Source organism: Melospiza melodia, chromosome 20 (assembly GCF_035770615.1).
Source record: "Melospiza melodia melodia isolate bMelMel2 chromosome 20, bMelMel2.pri, whole genome shotgun sequence".
Lineage (NCBI taxonomy): Eukaryota > Metazoa > Chordata > Aves > Passeriformes > Passerellidae > Melospiza > Melospiza melodia.
The window spans coordinates 12,500,497-12,518,549 of NC_086213.1; the positions used below are offsets into that span (position 1 = coordinate 12,500,497).

At 43.6% G+C, this 18,053-nt stretch overlaps 1 protein-coding gene across 8 annotated transcripts in view; it reads left to right on the plus strand.

Annotated features, from left to right (window-relative positions):
• Positions 1-18,053, plus strand: part of KDM2B (lysine demethylase 2B) — a 103,923-nt gene that overhangs the window by 60,278 nt on the left and 25,592 nt on the right. For all 8 annotated transcript variants that reach the window (XM_063173068.1, XM_063173065.1, XM_063173066.1 and 5 more), the window contains one exon: positions 5,225-5,311. In XM_063173068.1, coding sequence (XP_063029138.1) covers positions 5,225-5,311 — 87 coding nt within the window. The remainder of the gene's footprint in view (positions 1-5,224; positions 5,312-18,053) is intronic.

Genomic DNA, 18,053 nt, shown 5'->3' on the forward strand with positions numbered 1-18,053 from the left:
AACATCTGGATACTGATGGTTCCCTGCTGGTGAAAGAGCCCATGACCACATCTAAACATCAGACATGCTGCAGGATTGTTTCCCCTGGAATCACCTCTGGATGTTTGGCCAGTCTGGGACTGATTAGCCAGAGTGAGACTTTTTAAAACCACGTAAACTCAAACATCATCTTGAACAGTGTCTAAAGAACTGCTAAAGAACTTTCTCACCCATCTTTTTACAGTATTGACCCACATATAAGCCAGTCTTCAGAGAGTGGAAGTCAGTATGGCAGAGTAAATTAATTAAATTGCAGTCAGCTTCCTCCATAGCTCCCTGTGGTTGCACAATCCCCTTCCCAGGGGCTCTGAAGGAATGGGGGCAGTCAGGGGCAGTTGAGTACATTGCCTCCCAGGCCAGGGGAGAGTCCAGGATTCCCAGCAAGGCCTTCTCTTTGCTCATCAGCAGATTGTCACAGGCAGCCAGCGACAAGGTGTGACCCATTCTGGGAGCCTGGGTGCAGCAGCCATCCCTCCTTCCTGGGAGGGATGCAGTGGAGCCAAAGCATCCCATCTCCTCAGAGCATGAGGTTTGTTTTATTCAGTTTATTCACTTCAAAAAAAAAAAAATCAAACCCAAGTGTGTGAGTGTGTTTAGAGCTTTTACCTTCAAAGGATGGGGCGTGCTGAGGGAGGAGTTGCCAAGTGACAGATTTGAGTCCTCTGAGCATGCTCCAGCACAATGGTCCTGGCAGGATCCAGGGTTCCTTGGTGTGAGGATGCAGCAGTTCCACCCTTGCTGTTCCATCAGATTCTCGTGTTCAGCCCCTCAGCTGGACAGGGTGAATCAATGTTCCCTTGGGGTTCCCAGGGATCCCCACCCTCTGCTCCACACATAGTGGATGAGCTGTTGTCATCACAGGGAACTGGTGGAGATTCAGATAAAAATAATTTTGGGTACTGGCTTTACATGCCACAGGACAGTTACTGTATTTAACGATGATATGTGCAAAAGACGATTTTAATTCTATTGAAACAGTCGTGGCTTAACATTTTTGCAGAGCAGGACTTCTGATCTTTAGCACCAGATCCCAAGGCATGAGGAAGAGCAGGAGCACACAACTCATGACACCCTGTGGAAACTTAACTTGAAAGATTTGCCCTGCACCAGATAAAAACATAATGGTAGAGGAAGAAATACAGTCCATTTTCCAGAATGGTATTTATCTCCTTGACCACTGAATCATGTCCTCTCTTACTTTGCTACTACTTTTCCAACCTGTACAGATAATAAGGTGGGGTTTGCTGATAGCATCAGCAGTGGAGTGAGCAGAGCCTGGCCCCTTTAGCTCACCCTGATGAATACCCAGAGCAGCACTCAGCTGTGTGGCTGAATGGAGGCAGGAATCCTGTAGGAGCTGTGCTAATGACCCGTGCTGTGACTGTGCTTGGCTGTATTAACAAGGTTTATTTCATGGGCAACCCAACTTTCAGGCATGTGATGTATTAATAATGCTTCCTATTAGAAGTACCCTTTTAGTGCACCCATTTGAGAGTTATTTTTAACAAATGCATAGCAAGAACATGCTCTGACAAAGTCTGAAAGCTCTTGCTCTGCTGGGAAAGTCTTAAACAAGTTTCTTCCTGAAGCAAATAAATCAGTGTTTATTCTAGCACTTTTATTTCTTAATGAAATACACTCAGGAACTTTTTTGTATGACATTCAAGTCTGTCTTTGTGCTTCAGGAAGATAATTAATGTTTTCAGAAAACAGGATATGGATAGTTAAACTGGAGAAAGGAAACCATTTTATTCAGTGATGTGAAGTTTCACAGAAGGAATCGGGGTAACTCACAAAGAATCCATGCTTTCCCAGCTGAGCAGGAGCACAGTGAAGGATGGGTGACTGGATTACTGCTCTTAGTGGTAAACACAAGCACAGCTATTTACAGCTATTTAATGTCAAGCAGGTGAGACTTTCTGAAGTAAAGTAATTTATTTTCCTTACCAGAAGGGAGACTGAAAACTAAACTAAGCCTGTGTAAATTCCTTACACATCATCTGAGCTCCAAACTAAGTGTGCCTGTCTGGTGGGGACACAGCAATCCAGAAGTGCCAAGTGCTGCCTCTGCAGATTGAGCACCCATTTATCACCGTGATCGATGGAGTGCAGCAGCACAGGGGAGGCTTGTTTGCAGAGAGGAACAGGCAGAGCAGGGCAGTTCTTCCCTCAGCCCAAACAGGGAATTCCATCCCTGGTGGTTGCAGCAGGGCTGGGGTGGGCTTGTGCATGAGGAAGAGGTCACTGTGATGTATCACCATTGTCCTCCTTGGTGTAGTTTGCACTCCACGTCACAGGACAGGTAAAGCTGAGCAGGCCTTGGATTGTGGCACACATGAAACCACTGCCAGGGATTCTCATCTGTGTGCAGCTTCTGATTTCTGCACAAAACATTTCTGTGTGGTACCAGAGGATGGCAATTCCTCTGCTGCTGTTGGGGAACAGGATTGTGAGATCTGCCTCTTACTAATGCCACAGACCTTGCCCACTTCAGAGCAAAAACACTGCTGTTCTTCAGAAGGGCCTGTGGAAGTCCATTAGAGCAGAAGAAACTCGGTTTGAAGAACAGAGGTTGTCAAATATCTGCAACTCCTTGGCAGCAGGAGAAGATTCTTGTGCAAGACAGATGATATCTACTGAAATATGTTCTTACTTTTTCTTGCCAAGAAATCTTACCCCCTTCCCATTCTGATGACAGAAAAAAACCTCCCTCTACTGAATGCATTTCAGGGGAGTCATTCCTTGCTGTGCTTTTGAAATTAATGGCTAAGCTGAATTCTTATACAGTTAATCAGCTTCTTCCCTTCATACCTGCTGTTGTCACCACAGTCCTCAAGTGTAATGAATTGAGCCACCTTGTGCTGGAAGAGCATCACGTTGTTCCTCTAACTGGAGCCCTATGGCTTTTCTTTATCTTCTTTTTTCTTGTTTTAAAGCAGGTGAACAAAACCCTGCCTCCCCCAGCCTGTTATGAGCTGACACTTGACTGCAGTGAGCCCAAGTGTGGCTGTGCTGTGCTCTGTGCTGGGCTCTGTGCTGGGCTCTGTGCTGGGCTCTGTGCAGACATTCCTTGTTTTCAGCTGCCTCACATGAGAAGCTGCCATCATTTTGCATTTCTCCTTGGATAATATTTTTACCTGATACATATGATAACAAGAAACCTTCATTACCTTGCCAGGTTCTTGGAATATACTGTGCTTTCCATTGAACTCCGAGTCTCTGACAGTTGTTAGTGGAAATGTTAAGATTTTCTGTCTTACAGGCTTTCAAACCTAAGAGTAGCAAAGTGAAAAGGGATTAATTTGTCCTTTGTTTATGGCTCTCAAGCTGCCTCCTTGTTCTGGAGAATTTTGGCTTTGCAATAAGAATACAAAAGAGCACTCAGTTTTAGGATTGAACTTGCAGAAAGTGGTCACAGCTCAGTTAATGCAGATATCTCTCTCCAAATGAAAAGGACATGAGAAAAGAGGTTCTCACTTCACCTCAGCTTGGCCAGAGTTAATTTGCCAATGATTAAAAGTTGTTGGGTGTTGCACTGGCAGAGCAGGTACAATACAAACTCTGCATCACAGCCAGGTTGGGGCAAGCTGGGTTTTACCCCTCAGCTTTGCAAACCCCTGAGTGCAGCCACGGCACCAGGCTGATGAAACTGGGCTTGTTGTGGCATTGCTTATTTTGGTCCCTGGTGCTGCTTCCAGCCTGACCAGCATCACCAACCTTGCTGGGGACTGCTGTGCAGGAGCAGCTCTGTGCTGGGGCAGCTCTGTCTGCTGTAGCACAGCTCCCATGGAAGCACAGCCTGGGCAATTGGGCTGAGTGGCACAGGTTGTCTGAGCTCTGGGGAGAGAGTCAGCCCCAGGGACACTGATCCAAACCCAGGCTCCTGGGGACTGGAACATGCCATCACACTCTGGGCTTTAGTTGGATGATTACAGATGAATTCCAAGTGCACTCCCTATTAAAACAATTACTGTATTTTAAGCTCTTTTTGTATAGTGTGTGAAATTACTAATTACTAGAGTGCTGCACTGGGGACTGACAGAGCCTGCTGCCTGTTGTTGGCTAATTAAGCTTTTTTCATATACTTGGGAACAGCACTGCTGAACTTCATTGTCTGGGGTCATCTCCTAAATATTCTGTTGAAGTAATTTCCAACCTGCAGTTCTCATTTGTTCTACTGGAGCTTCTTTATTTTTGGTCTTTAACCTGTTGGTGCTGATTTGACCTTCAGTTTTCAGCAGCACAGCAGAATCCTCCTTCTGACTCCTATTTTTTTGTTTTCATTTCTTCCTTTTCAGCCACCTGAAGTCCAAAATTAAGAGTTTTGTAGCTAAATTAGTGAGCATGTAGGGAGTCACGGGAGGGGAGCGTGAACTGCTCCCAGCTGCACATGGAGTGTTTTACCAGCTCTGTGTTGGGTTACTGGTCATGGGAGTGATTCACAGTGGTGGAAGCTGTGTCAGCCTGTGCAACCCACTCACGAAATCTCTAGAACAGTGCATCAAAGAAAAGGGTTTGGTGGGGGTGGAAGGGAGGGGAGACCAATCTTTTTCCCTTAATGTTGTCCATTCAGATCCTTTCCTGGTGATCTCTCAGGAACCTGAATGCCTCAGCTGGTCACATAGAGGAGCTGGATTCAGCAGCTCTGTCCTGCCCATCATGGGGGAAGGAAGGGCAGTGGGAGTGATGGTGCTCTTGGATTGCCCCGTGCAAAAAGATGAAAAGCTCCAGAGCACATTTTTATTCTTGGCTCACCTGAATGATCAGGCACCTGAGGATTGCTCCAGACTGCACACCTGATGCCTGTGATGGCTGAAATAACAGGGGCAGAGCCTCACTGCTTCTCAGGCCTTCTGTAGCCTTGATTAGGAGAGAAGGGTCAGAGGTGGGGTCAGCTGGGATTTAATGACCTGGATTTGAGGGAGAGAGGTGACAGTGGTAAGACACCGGTCTTGGACACACCAATAATAAAGAATTCTGTAACATTTGAGGTGATTGATGGCTGATTTTGCCGCCTGTTTTGCAAGAAGTTTCACATTTGGATGTTAATGAGAGGTGCTAGAGTTTCAGTGGGAATTGGAGGTTTGGAAGCAAAAGTAACTTGCAGAGATCTTGTCCTCTGCTCTGCACTCCTGAGTTGGAGAAATGTTTCTCTGGTTAATAAAAGCCTTTTCATTTACAACAGAACATACTAAAGGAGCATGCTGACGATGACCAAAATCTTGCCATTTCGGGTGTCCCTGTGGTCAGCTGGCCCAAGAAGACCACAAAGGTAATGAGACACAATTCCTTACTAACCATTGTTGTGCCTGGCCTGGTGTTTATCTATAATCTGACTAAGTGCTGTGTATTATCTGTTGGCAGCTGCTGGCATTTTTAACACGAAATGTTTCTTTTAATGGTTTTATGATTAAGACTTGAAGCAAAACAAGAAAGTGCCTTAGCAGGGAGAAATCAGAGTTTCCATTTAAAAAGAATTTGAGCCTTACTTACCAGTATAAAACTCTGATATGTCTTGATCGTTTACTAATTATGGTTAAATCTAAAAATTTTGATGCATTTTGTGTAAAATTAAATGATGTGTAAATGCTACAAATCAGTCACTTAGGGAACACTCCCATCTGAATGAGAAGATGGTTTTTCTCTTACACTATGGGACTTCCTGAGTGCTCTGTACATGTGCCACTGTAGTTTTGAAGCATTGTTTTCTGTCCTTATATCCTAATTTTTCCTCCTATACATGGGAGTAATTCTTTTCACTTTGCAGGAGAACCAGGAGGTTTGCTTCGTTAGGGCTGATAGAGAATTTGAAATAATTACCGAAAGAACAATGTCAAAAGGCTGGTTGTTATTTATAACAGTGGTGTGTTTACCACACTGCAGTTATTCAGCATACTGTAAAAGCAGCTTTGCTTATTTAGAAGATGTCTCATCGCTTCTATTTTTACTTTCATTTTTCACTGAATTACTTTTATAATCCATTATTTCTTTAGAAATGCTGAAGGGGTCGGTCAGCTTAAATCAGGCTTCGATCTGAAAATCTGTCGTTATCCCTGTAGATACCTTTCAGATAATTACCAGGGAAGATAATTCACTCACTTCTCACTTCTTGTGCTGGTGAACTTGGTGTGGCACGTGTAGCCATGAGAATTTGCTGTTTGCAGGTGGGAGGTAGGAGACCATGAACATGGAGCTGCCAGAGGAGAGTGGGGCAGGATGAGCACATCATGTTCCCTCTTGGTCCCTTTTTGGGTTTCAGCTCAGCATATTTCAGAGGAATTGGGTCTTGTTAAATACATATTTTCCTTTTAGCTTGTAATAAATCCATGGGAATATGATCTGTGTTTAAAACATTGGTTTAGAAACAGCAGTGGAAAACCTTGAGAAGCAGGTGTGGGATTCTGCACTCCTCTGTTTATGGCTGCTGCTCATGCCATGGTCAAGTACATTCTAGGCATTGGATAAAGCAAAATCTCTGTGACCAGAGAAAAGGTGGTGTGGGAAGCATGTAAGATAAAACTGAGGAACAACTGACTCCCTTTTGAGCTTGTGAGAGAAGGGAGGATCTGAGTGCTTTGAGGCTTTTATAAGCTTTGGCATTTGTTAATGTTCTTGTTCACTTTATTTTGGAACCTTGATAAATGCTTCATTTCTTCTATTTTATTTCTGTATATTGGCAATGTAACTGCAACTGTAAAGGATTTGTAATTTTTGTGATTTAAATCTTACCCTTTTTTGCAAAATCCATCTTGCTGGCTGCAAGGGATTTTTTTTTCAGGTGTTTATTTTCCTTCTGCCTTTCTGAAAGCAAAAACATTCAGGAGGCATCATTCCCACTGGTATGACAATATCAAACATACCAGTTAATAACAAATACAAGGAAAGCTTTCACAGATAGTCAGACTTTAGGTTGAAGTTTGGAAATAAACAAAAATTGATAGGAGAAAAAATACTTTCACTGTTCTCTTAATATTTGCCTTGCTTAATCTGTGATCAGTTTCTGTTATGTCTTATGTTTTAGTTCAAAGGTACACTTGCAGATAGGGCTGCACATTTCCCAAGAGAAATTTGTTGTGGTGCTTCTAATTGGCAAATGTCCTTGTCATCTTCCATGTTGCAGCTCTTTCCCTTCCTGGGAACAGAGGCCAAGGGAACAGGCTGGGAAGAGGCATCTTAGAGCTGAGCCTTTGAGTTCCAAATGAAAATCTATGGGAAAGACAATATAGGGGAGATTTGTCTAAAAGCAGTTTCAGTAGTTAAGCTTGGTTATTTCTGCTTTGTTCCCTGTAAGCCCTGATAATGAAATAGAAGATTTTACAGAGAAGAAAAACCCTTAGGGAGGGGGAAACTCCCTTGGAAAATGGATTGTAGCTGGTGGAGCAAGTCTCCATGGCCAGAAGATCCCACAAATGTTGAGCACAAGGCAGGGGAGTAAAATCTACCAGTAATTTTGCTTTCTGCAGTCTTGTAGTTTTTATGGGAGAAAGGGCAGCTAATTCCCAGTGCTCTCCTGAGATCCTCGTGTTCAGAGGGAGCAGGAGATCCAGCACAGCACAGTACTGCTACTGTGGGGCTGCAAGGAGACATTTTAGTTGGTATCAGCTTCCAGGGACAGCAGGATTGTCTGATTCCAAGGCATGAAAGAAAAGAAGGGAACTGAAATCCAGAAAGATGAAGCAGTACATGGAACAGAGTTACATCTCTCTTGCTTTCTCCCGAGAGAAGGCTCCAGAAGAGATTTAGAAAGACAAGAGCAGCAGATGGAGAAGGAAGAATAAAGCCAGCATTAAATGCCAAAACATTTCAAAGAAAATGGAAATTACTGTAAAGAAAGGAGGGGAAGAGACTAGAAATGGCAAGAGAGCAGGATTAGGAGAGAAGCAAGGACTGAAAAGGGATGGAGTGGGAAAAGCAAAGAGCAGAGGGAGAGAACCCTGATTAAAGTCAGGGAATAGGGACAGGGAGTGTCTGTGTAAGTAACCCAAGTTGGGGAAGGCTGAGCTTGGTTCCATTGACTTGTTTTGAAGGAATGTGCCTTTGGTAACCTGGATGATTTTTGAAGCACCAAATAATGTTTCCCTTTAAACCCAAGTCAGTTTCTTTCACGTGTTGTGTGACGTGAGCAGCGTGCACAGAGCTGCAGAATGGCTCTTTAAGCCTCTGACATGCTGGGGTTTAAGGAAGAATTGTGTTCATTCACCTCAGATCCCACTCCAGAGAGGAGGAGCTGTCGTGGGCAGGACATTTCACCAAGTACAGGCAGACCCGTCCGTGTGTCCTGGCCCTGCTCTACCTTTCCCAAAGCACTTGGGGCTGCCAGTCACACTGCAGCTCCCTGACAGACAGAGAGCTTCTCTGGCAAGAGAAACAGAAGCAATGATCAGCAATGGGTTAGTGAGTTGTTGGAATAACTGGGTGACATTTGATGATCTTGTGGTTAATGCACAAAATGGGAGGCCGGGGTCTGCTCCTGTTCCCAGCTCTGCTGCAGCACCTTGTGTTGTGTGAGGTGAATGGCACATTCCTGCTCCCTGAGCTCTTCCTGGTGGAGATGGGGCTTCCCAGATGGGAGGTGAAATTAATGGTTATAAAGATCTCTTGCATCTTCAGTGAAAAGTTCTGTAGTAAAATGTAGGAACCATTATTGTTTTGTGGTAATAAGAGAGATGGAGTGTGATTCATAGACACCTCTTCAGATTATATTTACTCATCTTTATGGAGCTATTTTGAGTTGCTTGTACTTCTTATAATTTATTGATAATTATTTAGCACAATAATTACTCTCCTTTAAGCATCTTTTTTCCCCCTTTGAAAACTCTATTTCAGTAGAAGCAAGAACCTGTATTTTTCTTTTAGCTGTACAGTAAGAGACAACAGTCCAGTGCCAGTGGTCTTAGGACATGTACAGGAATCCTAATTGAGGCCTGTTGAAGGAATCAGGAATGTGGGGCTGGTGGATCTGTGACAGCTGCTTGTCCTGCTGGCTGACAGTCCATGCCCCTCCAGGCAGGACATTGCCAGTGCTGCTGGTGCGGATGCAGCCGAGGATGTGCAGCCCCCATCCTGTTCCTGTGCTGGGGGCTGTGCAGCACTGGCCTCTCCTCCCTTGGTGCAGGGCTCAGAGTTATCTGGGGGGTTGCAGTCATGGATCATTAAAGTTACAAAAACCTCCAGGATCATCAAATCGACCCTTTGTCCAAATCCTGCTGTGCTGGGAAAAGCTCCATAGGGCACACTGCTTTCAAATGCTGGGTTCTTCAGCAGCTAAAGAAGAGCAAGGAATCATCCCTACCAACTTCCACCCCATTCCTGGGACAGGAACTTTTGGGTGGTGTGAACAGAGCCTAAACCTGATTTTCCACTGTGGCAACTCACAGCTGGTCAGTGGAGCAGGAAGCTGGTGCCTGCCAAGCCCAGGCTCCAAACCCATTCCCATGAGTTACTCAGCCCTGCAGTGCCAGAGTTCCCATTTATCTGCACAGGAATTAGGGATAGTATTTTATTTAGGGAACTCAGAATATGGCTTAAGCAGAAACCACGTTTTTCAAACCATTTCCTATTTCTGGGAGAAAACAGTCAACTCCAGCAGCATGCAATTACACTCTGTGGCAGTGCCTTCTGTTTTTATGTGATAAAGATCTTTAGTTGTCTATGAAGAGCAGCTATAAAGAACTAAAATATGTTTGGACTCTCCTGTTCTGTGAAGAGTTAGAAATGCAGACTGGGAGCTGGATTCTCATCTCTCTTACCTGGCACAAAACTAAAGCCACTGCATTTGCAATGAGAGTGAGTGTCCAAATATATTTAGGACTGGCTGTGAGCAGGAGATGGAGCTGTAATTTTCAGGAGCTGGTTAACAGTGCTGCAATATGTGGCTGTTTCTCTGATGCCTGTTCATATTCTTTCTCCATGTAATTTTTACCTGTTGATTTAAAAAGAAGATAGCTGAGAAGTCTAATAAGGAAATGGTAATATTCCTATTTAACAGAGTACTATTAATTAGTAAAGGCCACAAACTGAAACTTTGATTGGATTATTGTTTTTTTTAAACACCAGTTTCCCTGCAATTGGCAGTGCTAATAATGTTCATAGCTCTGTATCAGGACATGAGAACCAGGAAGAAAAAGTAATTATTGAAAAAAAAAAGGAAGGCATCTCTCAGGTTGTTTTTTATTGGATTGGGGTGGTCAAGGGTGGGCATCACATTGAAAGGGCCCTTCTGGGATGGCAGCATTTGATTTGTCATTAGTGAGTTCTGTCCTACAGCAGTTCAGTTTGTGCCCCATTATTTTTACTAGAAATCTTTTTGGAGAATCCTACACATCCATAGATCTGAAAAAGAAGGATTCGCTCATATGAACTAATCTGTGAGAGGCAGAGCAAAAGGCTGATTCGTGGGGCTGAGGAAAGTCATGTTCCACCAGCCCAGGTCCTTGTGGCACTGTCCTGTTCCTGCTGCTGCTGTCACCACTGCTAAAGGAGTCATGGGAACAAAGCAGGAATACAGAGATTCCCTTTGCTTATCTGCCTGTTAAGATGGAAGATGATATCTTCATATTTTCTGCTTAGTTTCCCTAGTAGAATTTTTTTCTCTCTGTGAATTTACCTAATAATTTGTGGAACCTGTTGATCTTTTTGATCTCCTCAGCATCCTGTGCCAGTGTCCCCTGCAGTTTAATAAAGCTCTGTGTAGATAAGTGCTTCCTTATGTTGTTTCAGATCTGTCCTTTAATATAATAAATACACTTCATGCCCTCTGTATCATGCATTCTGAGAAATTTGAATGAGGTCTGTGTTCATCTCTCTACTGTCAGGGATTTTTTTTGCCCCATTACTGTGTTTCAGTATTTTTTCCTCTATTTCCAAGCTGAAAATCACAAGTCAGTTCAGTCTTTTCTGGTATAAAAACCATACATTTGAGCATTTTGTTTTTTACTCTATTCTAGTTCCATTCGTGGTAGTTTTGAGGTGAGGATGAATGGGGGACTCCACAACCACGTATATTCAAGATGTGATATTGGAGAGCAGAGGCTGGCAGGACATGCCTGGTTCAGCATGGCCCAGCAGAGTTGTAGGGGGAGATGATTGTTGTGTGTGGACTTCAGGGAACATAATAATCAGGGCAGGAAAAGAGTTTTTGAAGCTGATGGACAATGTTGGCATGGGAAGAAGTGAATATAAACATCCCAGAAATAGATTTAGGCTGGAAGTTAGATTTCAGATCATTGTTCACAGTCTGAAGCAAAGAGCACACAAGAACAGTGGACAGCTGTGATGAAAAGGGTGGTAGATTTTTAGAATGAACCTGTATTTTAAATAATAAAATTCAGCAGGATTAGCCACCATCTCCAGATCTGGACCCCACAGATGTCCCTATGTACTTGCATATGTCTGCCACCATTTCCAGCAAGGAAACATTTTCCCTCTTTTTGGTGTTTCACCTTAAAAGTGCTGAGAAGAGAAGAAAATCTACCAGTTTTTAATAACAGAGCTCCTTTATTTATGGATTCAATTTTGTGTGACATTATGCATTGGATCAAAGCTAAGACATAGTAAGGAAATGGACTAAGAATCAGTGGACACAATAAATTCAATTATATGCAAAAATTAGGGGGTAGAGCATAAAATGGAGTGTTTTGATCAACTTGAAACCAGTGTGATTTTCCAGAAGTGTTGAGCATTGTTTTATATCAGGAATTCTTTCAGCTGAGGGGGAGAGGTGTGAGGTGGACAAAGAACATTCCTGAAAACCTTTGAATAAGTGCTTCCAGTTTTTACTTGCTTGCTTACTAAGAATTCCTGCCATAGCTATCGTTGGGCCAGCTCCACCCAGAGCAGCAGGAGCAGTGAGGGACTCGTTACAGCAATTAGTGTTTTAACCAGAGTGGTGTCTGAAACAGATCTGAGCACGTAGAAATGGCACAACATCAAACCAGCATCAGCTTCAGGAGCCTGCCCGGGGCTACCACCAGGAAAGCAACATTCCATGCAGCAGCAGTGGGAAAACTCTGCCAGATTCCCTAGGACAGGCCAGTTCCATGGAGATCTGCTCAGGGAACTTCCTGTGGGAATACAAATGTATTAGAAAGCACATACTGATAATTAAAAACAAGCACTTAAGAATTAAAGTAAAAATCGAGAATATCTGGTGTTAGCAAAAGCTTGGAAAGGATAAAAAAGATAAAGGCTGATAAGACAGCAAAACAATCCTGTGTAAATTGTTGTGTGATGTATTTACTGGTTGAGATTCTGGGTAAGTTGTTGTATGGTGTATTTTTCTGGTTGAAATTCAAATAAGTTTTCCATCAGTCATTCCAAGTGGTGCAGGAGCAAAGAGGAGATTTAAACTGTCACATTTCATTCTTGCCAGGCACCAGCTTAAAGGTGTTTGAAATGATCCCACACAGCAGAGCCTGAACTCTGTTTGGTGTCAACAACAGTTTTAAATGCCAGTAGTCTACAAGGAGATTTGCATATACAAATATGTGTGTATTGTGAATCCTTTTTGTTGATAAAAAGTCCTGATTATAAAGTTCATAATCTACTGCAAATCAGGCATTTCTTCATAGTTATCAGATGCTAATAATTACTTTTCTCCCAGAAAATAGCACAAGTACAAAAGAAAAGGAGGATTTAAATCAATTTAAATTTGTTTTTCTCTTTACTGATTTAAATTGTGATTGGAATCAGTGATTTAAATAATTTTGAATAATTTGTGTTCTTTTACACTGTAGAATAGTAGATGCCATGTGGTAGGAGAGAGATGAAATACATTCAAGAAAAATACCCCAGTTCTGGCTCCTGACAAATCTATTAAGACACAAAACCCCATAGTTGATGTTTAGGGGATATTTTTTAAAGGGAATTCCACAGTAGCTGTACACATATGGAACTAAGGCCTTCCCCTGCTAAGTACACGTAGAGGCAGGAAAAAAACCTGATGCACCAGAACCAAAGGTTTCTCGAGGTACAGTGCCAAGGAGGGGAAGCTGCTGAAGCTGCTGGGAGTTCCTGTCAAGGCTCTGCTTTCCCAGAGCAGCACTGCCCAGCAAGGCAGCAGCTCCTTGCCCGACCTGTTTATTTTTCTGAGTGCTGTTTCAGTCTCTTACACACATCAGTCCTGCAGACAGATTCATTTGTGCAGTAACTCGGTGCAGACCTGAGCAGTTCCAGGGTCTGGTGGATGTGGATCCAGCTGAATCTGCCATGGGGGGCTGGGACAAGATGGTCTTGAAGGTCCCTTCCAGCCCACTCCACTCCGTGACTCTACAAAGGAGCTCCACTGCCTATTGCCTCAGTATTTTTCTAACACCTTTGCCTGGTGACTTGACAGATTATTTCTCACCTCAAGAGGCTGTACTTGAAATATTGTGTCCCTTCAGGGAGTAATTATAAATAGCAAGGACTTGAATGAGCACCTTCTTAATCTTCCATCTTTGACTTAATATTTTCACTTCTTATCAACTCTCAGCCACTTGCTTTGAAATCTGACCAATGCCTTTATGTGATTAATACATCAAACAGGTAAATTAGAGCCATTTTGACTCTGACTAGAAATCTAAATGGATTGGGGAAAAAAATGAACAGACATTTCTGTTTTCCAACTGTTGTGCTCCAGGTATGATACAAGAAGATTTATGTATTCCTCCCCATTGTCATTCTTCTACCACAGACACGAATATTCAGTAATATGAATTTTTCCCAACTATGCCTTGACTACCATTTTTCAAGACAGAAGCTTTCTCTTTATTTCATGACAGTATAAGTGCTGATGAAAACTACTGTAGTCTTAAGACCTTTTCCTTAGATAGTCTGTGTGAAATGAGTTGACAGATCTCAGATTTTATCCCCAGGAGCCTGACCTACGTTTATGGCTGAGCTGGCCAACAGAAGCTAAGGTTTGAACCTGGTTTAAGACTTCCAACATCCTTTTGCTCTCCACCACCTCGACATCAAAGCAATCCAAGCTTTGAGTACGTATCTGAAAGTGAATAGTTTTGTTTCTGGACCAAGCACATTGGCAGAGCAGTGGGAAAGGCGTTTGTCATTGCAAGTACAGGCCGTGCAATTCTGGACATTAATCCTGTGTGCACTTTTCAGAACAAAATGGAATTGTATGTTCTGTCCCCAAGAAGATGGCTTCCTCTTAGTTCCACAGCACATTGAAATGAAAGTGTGCTGAGAATATAAATGAGGGCTTGTTTCAACTTCTGGACTTTCTGCAGGCACCAATGGACCAGATAGAAGAGGGACAGCAATGCTCTCCTTTTTGAAAATAATAAATACAACAAAATATATGGGTACATTCCAGTAAAAGCTGTGAGTCTTAGCCTGGTGTGGTTTAGTTGTTAGTCCTGGATGTTACCCCACAGATCCAAGTCAGGTTTGTAGGTGAGAACAATGAGCAATGAGCCCCCACAAGCAAACTGTACTTGAGCTTTTCCTTTGCTCAGCATGTGTTTGGGTTTGGTCTCTGGATTTTCAAGCTGCTGCCCACACGTTGGACACAGCTGACTCTCCCAGCGTGCTGTGCTGTGTGTCAGAGCACACTGAGCCTCTTGCAGGAAAGCAGGTTTCCTATTCCGGTTAATCCACTCTTTCACATCTATTTGCATGTTCCTCCACAGCATGGCACTCACTGCTTATCTTCTTAGGAACCTCCTTCTCTAGCTTTTGCATTTGCTGACAGAACATGGCTCTTGGAGACACAAACTGTGCTGTGGAAATGCTTTGTGCCATTAGGCTCTGTGGAAGAAGGAAGCATGGCAGGATTTCCCCCATTTCCTAGGGGATAGTCCCAGTCATGTCATGGCTCTTCCTGCAGAGAAGAGTCTGTCTTGTGTGATAGATGAAGTCCATGTTTCACCATTCTGCAGTCTTACTTATTACTTTTTTAAGATGCCAGGCTGTTGGGGTTTGGGGAGGGTTGTTTGGGTTTTAAGGGTTATGAGTGAGGAGTTCCTGTCAGCAGGGTTTGCTGGGCTCTTGTTCGGCTGCTGCTCCTCTGCTGCAGGGGCCCAGGCTGTGTCCTCCAGCAGGGTTTGTACAGCCCTTGCTGCCTTGGGTTCTCCTGGAACAGTGCTGGACGCTGCTTAGGGAACTATGAGCAGTAGCATTGCATGGAGGGAGCAGTCAATATTATTTCATCCTGCTTTACTTTATTTGATTTAAAGTTGATCAATCAGACTCTATTGAAAAGATTGTGACAGATACTCAGTGCATCTGATGACAACTCTTATGTCATAGTTCAGATGAAGTAGATGGGAAGTAGTGAGATTGTGGGTATTTAGGCTGTCAGACTGTCACTGCTAGTGTTGAGAATACAACTGAAATATTGGTTAAAACTCTTGAGAAAAGTGTCATGAAATTTGCCCAGGCCCAACAGTTAAGATCGTATTTCATGTGAATGGACACTTACACCGAAACAATGAACCTTAGAAAGCTACTAGGTAACTCTCTTATTCTGATACAGGTCAATAATTGTGATTCATAAACATCTCCGTGGGTTTCCTTTCCAAAACTGTATGTGCTGGCCTGCAAAAAGCAGCAGCAGCTCAAATCACTTCTTTTTTCAAGGACTTGCATATCAACCAACTTGAGATCTAATTGTTCCTGTGTAAATATTTTTTCTAATACCAGCTAAATATAATACTCTGTAAAGATGCATAAAAAGTTTCAAGGGAAGCTTAAATCAAAAGTGTGTTTGTGCCACATAAAAAAACTTTATTTCACTTCATTATTGAGCATCATAAACTCCAGTGTGTAATAGGAAAACACAGATCCTGTTCAGGGCTGGCAGCAGCAGCTGCAATCTGTTGGTACAGGAGATGCTCAGGAGTGAGTGAGTACAGCACAGGGGTTGTAGTTGTCCTCCCCCAGCTTGGTTTTACTACTTAAGGATATTTGCATGAGAATAAAATCTGGTTCTTTGGCACTCATCTGCTCCTGCTGTTTATTCTTCGCTTGAGGTTATTGTCTCAGTTTGTGACAACATAATTGGTTTCTGTGGAGAAGATTATGATATTGATGAGACTTATATATGACTTCAGGTGAGGTGCAATCAAAGCAACAGTTCAAAATAGAAGGTGCTGTCTGTTTTCATGCAGTTTTCACTATGGCTCATTCAGCAGCGTAATTAAGGATGTTATTTATTACTGAACTGTATCACACTAAGCTGAAGTAGGGACACAGTTCTGCCACTGCAGGCAGGACTGGGGTCACTGCTGCTTATTTTGTGTTCTAAACTGTTGTAAACTCCACCAGGCTGGGCAACTAGATGCTGTTCACACAAGGGTTGCTCACTATTTGTTGTAATTTAGTGATCTCTAGTGCAGACAAGCTGAAAGAATTGAGCTGGAAAATGCTCTCTTAATAGTTCCTTCTGTGTATTAAATATTCCTTTGAATGGTTAGCTGCTCTTGTACAGGATAACTTTTTTGAGAGCAATTATAATCAGAAACAATTATTTTATTGTGCTGTTTCCCCCTTTCTGATTCCCAATTTGCTATTTTATATCACACCCTATCCCATTTTTTTTAAACACCATCTCAGCAAAGTTTACCTAGGGTTTGGAAATCATTCCAAGATCTGGGCATGTGAGAGCTGTCTGTCCTAACCCTGGCTCTGTAATTAGAGCTCTCTTGTCACTTGTGGTGCTGCTGCAAGGGCAGCGTGGCCGTGCTGTGGGATGCACTGGGAAGGACCTGCTGCAGCCAGGAGAGGCCAATGCCAGCATCAGGAGTGCTGGAATGTGCTGCACATTGAGAGGAGGAGGATGATCTCTGTCATGATTTAATTTGCTGTGAGTGACATTTTGCCATGGTGTGACTGGTGGATTGTCCTTGGGGGATGTCACAAGTTATTTTTTTCTCCCGCCTGGATTACGGAGCCAAAAGGCCGGAGGGACAGACGGGTGTGAGCCAGGTTAGAGGGAGCCTTGCAGGGAACTGGGCTAGTGGAGACTTGGTCTGCCCGGGGGCAGGTGTGGGACCAGCATTTTCCTTCCGGATGTCACCTGTCCTTCTCCTGCTGCTGCTGCAGGCCAGGTGTATTGTGGCTCCGCAAACACGGCTGGAGCCACGTTCTTGCTCGTGCTTGAAAACATTGTAGGCCTGTCATGAGGTGCATCCCCCCCCTTCCTCTCTCCTCCAGAAAACATTGGATTCTGATATTACCTTGTGATTCTGAAAGCCAAGGCCTTAGGCACATGCCTTTCGTGCCTCAGCTTTCGTCTGCTCCTGCTCCCGGTTGTGTAGGAGCACAATGGGGGAAGAGAGAAACCTGAGGAGTCAGAGGCTGAGCACATCCTGGGAGCCCCTTCACGTGTTGTGAGTAAATGCTTTGCTCCCAGCATGGTGGATGAGCAGGATGGGGAGAACACCATCACCTACCCATCATTTGAGTTTGAGTTGGCAAGGACGGGAGTACAGCGCTCAATGGATATTTAATGTACTGAAAATAAGGAAGGGGCATAATTACACGATTCACATGGCTTCATCAGCAATTGCCTGTAAATATGTATTTTAAGCTTGACTTTGTTACTTAAACTTGAGGGACCAGGCTCGGTGTGGATCCTGGTGTCACAAGGGCTGTGTTCCTGCTTGCTCCAGTGCCAGCTCTTGCCTGTTGCTGCCTCTTCTGAACTACCCAAAGTGGTTGTGCCGTGTGGTAATTCAGACCAGGGAACCGAGCTGAAACTAGTTTGGCAAAAATCCTGATGCAAGGACCATTAGATGTGCTTCTTTATGGCTTCTTGGTTGCTCAGCACATGCAAATATTTAATCTCATGTTTAATTCTGTGTTGTGGGCGTAGGAGCCGGAGGCAAAATCCTAACAACTTGAGTGGAATCGGGATTTCCCCTGAAAGCAGGCCCATAAATCCAATGGGAAATTTAAATCTCCAGCACTCAGATACAGGCCTGTGACCCTCAAGCTGTGGAGGGCCAAGGCAGTGTCCATGTGGAGGTGCTGGCCCCGGGACCTTTGGATCCAGAACAGGTCCCCAGGTGACCGAT